This window comes from Bombus impatiens, unplaced genomic scaffold (assembly GCF_000188095.3).
Source record: "Bombus impatiens unplaced genomic scaffold, BIMP_2.2 scf_1411, whole genome shotgun sequence".
Lineage (NCBI taxonomy): Eukaryota > Metazoa > Arthropoda > Insecta > Hymenoptera > Apidae > Bombus > Bombus impatiens.
Genome location: NT_177830.1, coordinates 1 through 9871, shown reverse-complemented (window position 1 = coordinate 9871; position 9871 = coordinate 1). Strand labels below are relative to the sequence as shown.

General features: G+C 32.7%; 1 protein-coding gene across 1 annotated transcript; it reads left to right on the top strand.

Annotated features, from left to right (window-relative positions):
- The first annotated feature begins 1698 nt into the window (after positions 1-1698).
- Positions 1699-8975, top strand: LOC100741762 (RRP12-like protein). The gene is given in 29 exon segments (XM_024371513.2): positions 1699-2004; positions 2092-2198; positions 2201-2274; positions 2398-2524; positions 3204-3492; positions 3578-3750; positions 3820-4055; positions 4139-4306; positions 4377-4485; positions 4555-4656; positions 5389-5454; positions 5540-5661; positions 5964-6078; positions 6148-6384; positions 6450-6676; positions 6764-6887; positions 6975-7197; positions 7200-7268; positions 7349-7506; positions 7589-7663; positions 7665-7852; positions 7926-8089; positions 8159-8259; positions 8261-8342; positions 8472-8510; positions 8513-8581; positions 8651-8810; positions 8874-8906; positions 8908-8975. Coding segments are annotated over 29 exon segments (3825 nt in total). The 5' UTR covers positions 1699-1868; the 3' UTR covers positions 8960-8975.
- The last annotated feature ends 896 nt before the right edge of the window (positions 8976-9871 follow it).

Sequence of the window (9871 nt, the reverse complement as noted above, 5' to 3'; positions counted from 1 at the left end):
TGCTGCGTTTCTTCGAGATCGTGTCTCCCCGCGAACGTGCGAAAACACAATTATTGGAATTGAGGGTACCATGTCGTCGTGGATCGAATTTGTTCTTCTAATGCAATTTGCCAAATGCACGGCGTCGTTTGCAACTGGCAAAGCGCGTTCAATTACCACGGCAAACAAGATCGTACCCTTCTTCCTTAATTTCACTCTATTCATTCGTGGATATCTGGTGAGAAAGGTTTCTTAAATCGCAAACGTAGTCTTCGGATCGCAGTTGAAAAGGAAATGTGATTCTTCCAGGAAATTCTTCTTTGGAAAAATTTCCCAGTTTGGAGCATTTGTCACTAGTAGATCGTTTGATCGATTGGACTGTTTGGAAGATTGATGGTCTGGATCTTGGAAAAGAGATCGAGAGGATTTTCGATCACTCGACACGTGAAACCGAGATATAGCACAACGAGCAACAGGTCTACGTTATTTTTACGCTCTTTAAGAAAGTAGATTTTTTTTGTATTTTACGCTGTGTATCTTTCGCCTGTATTCCTCGTATCTCTGCTTTGTTTTAATAATGCCACAATTCAAGAAATATAAACTTTAAAGAAGAAGTGTTTCGAAATTTATAAAGACATTTTCCTGAACTATAGCCGTACTATCGTATGTTATCGTATAGTTGTAAGGCCAAATTGATAACGATATATGAAATAATTTTGCCCTCTGACGTGAAGCATTATAAATATGCTGCTTTACATGATAGAACATGGTAAAAAAATTCTGTAAACTTTGTATGCAATAAAAGCAAATGCGAAAGTTTTTGAGTTGCCCCGCCATAAAAGCAAAGCAACTATACGAAATCCAAAATATGGTAGACGAAGTCAAGAATATGAATTTGCATAAAAATCAGCGGTCTAATCAATCTAACACGTTCCAGGACATAAATCGGTACATAGCATTATTCACATTCTATTCTTCCATCACGCACAATATACTATATACAATATACAATAATTGCAATATATTTAATATAATTAATGATAATACAATAATACATATTATACCAAACGCTTCTTGAAACGGACAATTCATCCACGATGGTCATGGCCTCGTGCAAGGAGGATCTATTCTTTACTACCTGTTAATGATTCCATCTGGCAAACGTTTCCTTCACGATCGAATAACACATGTATCTCCATCAAACGAGAACGTGACTGTTGATTCATCTGGACTCATAAGTCATATACGGTTTACAATAAATTTGAAAATTTTCGCGTCGCCTCGAGGAAGAACAGTATTCGATTGGCTACTTTGCAAATCGCCTAAACTATGACCATCTGCCGTCCTAATTACACGCTTAATCATCAATAGTTACAATAAAGATCATAACGTGAATAATCATTCCGGGCAACGGACGTTTAGATTCCTGATTCTCGATTTGCTTTCCAAGATCGAGTCTCCTTTAATTTGTGGATAAAGTTATTTTTATTATTGATAGATCTATAAACTTAACAAACTTAGATAGATAGATTTGAAACTTAACAAATTTCGGAACTTGAGAATTTGAAAATTTTCAATTTTGAGAAAATAAAACTTAAAAGCTTACGGTCTTGGAAATTTGAAACTTGGATGTCTTTTATTTGGAATATGATGGCTGCCACTTATATTTAAGCTACACAATGGTGGATACATGCTGCCATCTTTCGACAGTCATTAGAATATCGTAGCATTTTCCCATACGACGCCATCAATAGCATCGTAACAATACTTGCAGCACGTGCGGTATAGATTTAACCTCTCTCTATCGTTGTGAATAAAAAAAGAAATATCTGTCTTGATAAATTTCGTATCTTTCTAGTATATATTACTCAAAAATTAGGTAGGAGAAGATGGGTAAATTGAGATTGTGGTTAAATAGCCGGAAAAATGCGAAACGTTGACCGAAGGGTCAGAGCTCCAGCTCTAATCTACAAACTAAAAAGCATCGGGAACAGTCATCCTGGATGTTCTTCAAAGATTCAACAGGTATAAACTTACAAATATCAATGATTAGAATTTTTTATGAATTTTCTTTTGTCTTTGATATTATATTAAATTTTGTAATTCCCTTAGCCTCTGCGAAGCCTGGTATAACAGAGGAAAGTTTAGAAAAACACAATGCTATTCAAGGGGTTGAATCACAGGTAGAAACACCTGATAACAAAGGCCTAATAGCAAAGATAACTCTTGGGAAACATGTACAGAAAACACTGCTGATACTTTTGCTACCAATTGTTCAAATATATCATTTAGTAGGTTAGTGCATAATCGTACTTAAATCAAACTTAGTTTTAAATATCAGCGATATGTATTCGAAGATATTATTAAATGATTATTATTGAGCGATTAATTGAATATTATTGTATAATGATTTTACAGGTTCTTACATCATTTTCAATCGAAATCACTGTTGCATAAGGAAATGTTAGCTGTATTGTCCGCTGTAACGGAGATTATAAAACAGCATGGTGGTAATGAATCTAGCACAGAATATTTTGCTGCATTGGTATGTATTACAAAACACTTTTTAACCCTTTGCAGACGGGGCTGTTCTACGAGCGGATGTCGCTGCGGACAAGAGGTAATGGCACACACAATTGAGAAAATATACACGTTGAACGATTGCATTGTTGATGGTTCATCATCGCCGTGATTATCACTAGAAATATTGAAATGTCCGAGCTATGTCCCTATTGGACAGAGTTCATTTCCACTGTCTGAAGCACTGTTGTTGTCTTCTATCTTGCCAGGTTCAAAATAATATTCGTCATCACTACTGTCACTATCAAACCTCTTCTGAATCTTTTAGGCATTGTGTACATATAAGGAATTATAAAAAATATATAAAATTTATGAAAAGCTTGTCGATTCGTCTGGTAATGCCATTGAAAGACTGAAATTTGTTCTCACTCAGCCATCATTCTGCATCGCGAGTTTATGTTAAATGGTACATAAGATTTCTAAAGATCTATAGTTTTCTCCCATCAAAAACATAACACTGTTTAGTTTACTATATCCATGCGTAAGTACGCATGAGATTATCGCTCAGAAAAATAGACGTACGTCAGATATCTCAAAATAAGTACCCGGAACTGTGAACAGACTCTGGCGGCTATATGCCGATACTCGTTCGCAAAGGGTTAAGGAAGGTATGGACAAACTAATTATAAATATTAATATCTTAGATGAGCACGTTGGAAGCGATTGAATCGGATATTAATATTTCGACATGTAAATCGTTTTTCATTCTATTTCTTTATATGATTTTAAATATTACACCAAGGCATACTATCTATATTTTTCATTTTTCACAGTGTATTCATTGTTTATCTTTGCTCCTTCGAGCACAAGAAGCAGCCACATGGTCTAGTTCATCTACGATGCAAGTGTTGGATGTCATTTTATCGTTTAGTATACACTATAAACACAAATTAAGACAATCGGCACAACATGGAATATGTACCATATTAAACGGTAGCACGAATTTGAATAAAGAAATTATTCAAATAAATTGGACAATTTTTGATAAACTTTAATATTACAATGTTAATAATTATAGGAGGTGATATCATGAAAGGTGAAAACCCACCGCAATATCAGCCAGCTACTCCATGCATTGCAAAATTCTGTATTGGTCAACTTGACTCCGAGTCCGATGGTATTACAAATGTTCTTCATGTCCTTACACTACTAAAAGACATTTTCCATCATTTACCAAAGATTCATGTGAAGGTATTTGTCAACATTTGTTAAGGAAATACATATATTTATATTATACAATTACGAACTTTTGTTTTCCAGACTATCAGTGAATCTTTATTGAAGCTTATGACTATGAAAAATGTGTTAGTAACTTCATGTTGTTTACAAACCTTTCATGGTTTGTTCGTTTCTCGACCATCAGAAGCTATTTTACCAGTACAAAGAAATGGGCAAATCATTACTGCTTTATATGATTATCAACCTCCAGCAACTGATACACAACCAACCTTAGCGTGGCTAACTGTAATGCAAGAAGCGTATTTAAATTTAGCACAGTAAAGAAATTTTTATATTTAAACTCCTTATATCCAATTTTATTGGAGAGATAGTAATTGCTGAATATATTTTTCCTTTATAGCAATTCATTAAATTTGTGTGCAGTTCTTTTACCAAGAATTTTGGATAAATGCATGGAATTGTGGCTTTCGGACAAATCGGAAGTTATATCTGGTTCTTCGCACACGATAAAAATTTTATTACAAGATTGTGTCGGTAAAATGTGTGAAACCGAAGAATCAATGAAAACGTAAGATTAGATTTAATTATTATTCTTCGTATCTATAATTTATATTTCATCATTTATATCATACTTTTAGATATAAGGACACGATCAATCAGATAACTTTTATGATCCATCAAGCATTAGGTTATCAATATTTGGAAGCTTGGTATCATATTCTTCATTTAATAGCCTTACTATTTCAGGTAATATCGATTTTCTGCTTCTTACCCTTTTGTCAATGTTGTACAATTCAACGTTCCCTTTTATTACAGGTAACTGGTAAAGCGAGAAGTCCGCAATTAATAGAGATATTAAAAAGTCTTGCTGAGTTACGTGATTCTTATAATTTTGCGTCGAAAAATGACGCTGAGTATGCTATTGGAGCTGCTTATTATCTCAACGGAAGTCAGGGGATCGATCAATTCGTGGTGTCGATTGTTACAATCGTAACGGGGATTTACGACCCCCGTTGACGTCTCTCTTAGCGACAACGTCTCCCCGCGATTTGTCGAAATTTACAAAATGTATTTTTCCTTTATAGCAATTCATTAAATTTATGCGCAGTTTTTTTACCAAGAATTTTGGACAGATGCAGTCAATTGTGGCTTTCGGGCAAATCGGAAGTTATATTTGGTTCTTCGCACACGATAAAAATTTTATTACAAGATTGTGTCGGTAAAATATGTGAAACCGAAAAATCAATAAAAACGTAAGATTAGATTTAATTATTATTCTTCGTATCTATAATTTATATCTCATCATTTATATCATACTTTTAAATATAAGGACACTATCAATCAGATAACTTTTATGATCCATCAAGCATTAGGTTATCAATATTTGGAAGCTTGGTATCATATTCTTCATTTAATAGCCTTACTATTTCAGGTAATATCGATTTTCTGCTTCTTACCCTTTTGTCAATGTTGTACAATTCAACGTTCCCTTTTATTACAGGTAACTGGTAAAGCGAGAAGACCGCAATTAATAGGAATATTAAAAAGTCTAGCGGAGTTATGTGATTCTTCCAATTTTGTTTGTATAAATGATGCTGAGTATCGGAGTTATGTGATTCTTCCAATTTTGTTTGTATAAATGATGCTGAGTATGCTATTGGAGCTGCGATAAGAGTGCTAGGACCGGAGACAGTATTAAATTTGATTCCATTGAAAGCAAGTAATTCTATATGAACCGGACTATGCTTAGAAACAAAAACTTTATTTTATAACTACAGTAATATAAATCTCTATTCTATAGGTATCGGACAATGCAATTAATTTAAAAAGAACTTGGTTACTACCATTATTGAAAGATTGTGTGCTAGGTGGGTCACTTACTTTCTTCACGGAAACATTGCTACCTATCGTTGCATTGTGCGAGTAAGTATTTTAATCTATCTTTATCATAAGAGTATAAATTATCTTATATTGATATTTTTAGTGATAATTATACTCTTATTTTATATTGATATTTTTAATGATAATTATACCTAATTTTAGGAAAAAAGCAACCGAACCTGTAGGCGGGAAAACTTACGAATTTCTCGTTTGCCAAGTCTGGGCTATTTTACCAAGTATGTGCAACAACGCTACTGATGTGAAAGATAATTTCAATATCTTTATTATAAGAGTATAAATTATTTTATATTGATATTTTTAATGATAATTATACCTAATTTTAGGAAAAAAGCAACCGAACCTGTAGGCGGGAAAACTTACGAATTTCTCGTTTGCCAAGTCTGCGCTATTTTACCAAGTATATGCAACAACGCTACCGATGTGAAAGATAATTTCAAGGTATATATCAGAGATAAATATAAAAGATATAGTATCAAGTGTCCATGAGATAACTTTTATCTTGTTTAGAATATAGCTAAACTGTTAGGAACAAATTTAAATGAGAGAAAGAATTTAAGGATGTCGATAATGTCTGCCTTACGAAGATTAATAACGAAAGCACTCGAAGACGACAAAAAAGAAGATATACACGAACTAGCTAGATTTGCAAAGAATTATTTACCATTGTTTTTAAATCTATACACTACTAAGCCACTTGGAACTGACGAAGAAGGACAACGCTTTGCTACATATGATACAATAAGAGTAATTTGTGCATAGAAGGAGTAATTTTCTTTAAAGAGATTAACTAATATTTTGTACAATTACAGGTGTATCTTACAATTGCGGATAAGGAATTGGTACACGAATTATTCGATCGTGCGTTATTTAAGTTGAAAGAACCTGATATCGACGATTTTTTCAAAGAAAGTATTCACGATATAATAAGATTATTTATTAATTATACTAACATTAATAGATTAAAGACGTTTTACGATATGTGTGTACCACTTTTTATAGAAATTTCTGAAACCAAGGAACAGAAGAAAGCGTATAGGTAACTTTTTAATATATTTGGAATTAAATATTTTAATTATCTTCTCTGCAAAAACAAAAGTTATTTCTTACTTGTATGTTCTTTCAGGTTTTTAGAAGAGATATGTGGCAGTGAGAAGGAAACGTGTAAAGAGTTTGTAGTTCAATACAGACGCGAGATACAAAAATTATTAATATCCTCGGCTACTGAAGTCGCAAAGCCAAGCAGAGGAGTAAGTGCTAACTTACAAACGTTGTTCTATAACATCAATTTCTTATGAAAATTTTAACAAATAAGCCTTACTCATTTTTTTAATTAGGCGCGATTAAGATGCTTAATTCATCTGATCAAAATTCACCCACAACTTGAGAAAACTAAGTTCTTAGAAGCTATTGTGCCCGAAGCAGTAATCTATTTAAAAGATTTAAATACGAAATGTCGAACTTCTGCGTATTAACTTTTAAACACTATTGCCGAGAAATTTTTAGGAAATCCTACACATCTTAAAGATTATGTTAATATGCTCATGGTTGGTTTGAGTGGATAGAAAATATACAAAAGTATTGTACCGCATCCTTGCTGGCACTTTCTTCTATCACTTATCATTACAACGGTACAATTTATTTCAAACTAAAGTTAAAATAAATATTTCGTATAAAAATAAATAATAGCATATTAAAAATATTACAACAGGATCTTTAGGTATAGAGACGGTTAAAGAAATCTTGGGACAAGCTTGTATTTTTGTTACAAGTTCCACAAGAGAAATTGCAGAAGCTGCATTGGCATATATCAAAGTATATATTACTGTGATGCCATCTCATATTGCTGCTTCGAATTTAAAATTGTTGGTTAGTAACAATTAATAAGAATAAAAGGTTAGTAACAAAATTCCATATAGCTCAATAAAGAAACGAATTAATAAATTTGCAGATAGACGCTTTATGCACAATGAACGATGGCTGCCATAGGCATTTCAGACAAAACGTACGAGATATTCTCGTAAATATTAATAAGAAAATACAGAATGGAAACAATTTCTGGCATGATTCCAGCTTCTAATGCGACGTTACATAAGAGATTAAAAAATATGAATAAGGCAGAAGAAGCGAAGAAAAAGAGAAAAGAATTGAGGAAATTGAAAAAACAAGAAAATGACGAGGATACTGAATTCAATACAAAGAGAAAACCTAAAAGGTAACTTTGCATTTTACTTTAAACGAAATTTTTCTTAAACAGAAACAACTGTATAATCTTTATTAAAATTTAGTATGGAAGAAATATTGGCAGATAGCGATGATGAGTTCGATGAAGATATGGACAATGAAGAGTCAAGGAAAAGGAAGAAAAGAAAATCGCAAAAGGAAGCCTGGATTCATGAAAATGAAGAGATCGTTGATCTCGTTGATCCTGCGGCTGCTCGAAACATATCAAATAAGTCTAGATATTTTTCAAAATTCGATTAGTCGAAGTTGGAATTAAATTTACAAAATAATTTCTGAGCAACGCAACCTACAGTCGCAAATTCAGAAATAGCGGCTATAAAACGGAAAGGTCGTGAATTTAAGACTACGTCTGATGGCCGTCTTATTATCACAGTAGATTAATGAGAAAGGTAATGAACTAGAACCCAAAAGAAAGAAGAAATCTGCACTTTTGTTGCACAGTCATTCAGAAGACGATTATGGTCAGTAATTCGGAAGACGATTATGGTCAGAATTGGGGTTACATTTGGGATTAGGAATTGTAGAAAAATGTAAAGTAATTCAATGAAACAAGTGAACGAAGCCAATGAATTTTTATGTTACATGATCAGAAGATGATGTTCAGTCTGTAGCCATGTCGCAAGCAATGGATAAAAACGTAAATATAACGATAGTTATGATAACGTTAGCGTAAGGAGTGGATCCACATTGAAGTATCAAGGTATAATAGTAATATATTATCTATAGTAAATTTTGGTCTGTTGTTTAATAACAATTTTGGTATCCATAGGAGAAGGATCTGGAATATATCGACCATTGAAAAAATCAAGAACAGAATGTATACCAGGAGCAAAATATAAAGCATCAAAGGCTGGAACTGATGTTAAACGGAAAGGAAAACCAGATCCATATGCTTATGTACCTCTGTCAAGAGCAGCATTAAACAAAAGGTAAACCATGAATTTTGTTTTAAATTGAAGATACGCATTGAATTGATTCATTTTTATCTTTAGAAAAAAGAAGAAATATGCGAGTAAATTTCGCGAGTAAAGGAGCGAAGAAAGGTGGGAAAATTGGAATGAAGCAAAGGAAAAACTAAAGTATAATATACCATAAAAAAATTTTCAAAAACAATGCTTTTGTATGAGTCTTTAATTATGATTAGGTTTCACTGGCTATAAATTTATAAATGTATATAATGGCTATAAATGGCTATAAATGTATAAAATACATGATATAAAGATGTACAAGGAATGACATTGAATTAAAAATCTGTGACGATTTATAACATATGTGGATTAATATTAACAGATAAACACTTGAGAAATTGACATATTGTTTGAAAACAAAGTGACTTTGTTATAAAGCAAAAGTATTCCTATATTACTATTCATTTGGCTTGTGCAATCTGTTGACTACATATTAACGCTTACAAAAAGATCTTATTACGCAGATGGTTTAATTTATTGTATATTTCCATAGAAAAAATATTGAAATCCTTACAACTGATACAAAATAACTTACAAATAATTATATTAATATAGGGACTGGTCTTTTTTTGGAAGAAATTAATTATATGATCCTTAATTATATCCTAGAATTAATTAGATCCTATAATCTAATGATCCTCTTAAGCTAAAAGTGTATAATTATTTATGTAAACAGAAACTCGCGTTTCTTTTGCATTAGCTCTTTCTGGGCAACATTCTTTCCAGCTCTCCAGATTCGTTCATTTTTTTTTACAATATCCAATCCTCCAATGAGTTCTCCATTCACATATAATTAAGGATACGTTGGCCAATCACTAAATTTGTTAAGTCCTTCTCTAACATCATTATCTTGTAAAATATCAAACGTTTGGTAATCTGTCTTACAAGAGTCTAAAATAGAGACTATTGTTCTTTTTTTTTATATTTACGCGGAGGAAATCCGCACGGACGCCAGGCCGCTTCTGGGGGAAGCGCCGTGGTAGTGTCGGACTCCAACCGACTAAAACCTTCACGATAACCGT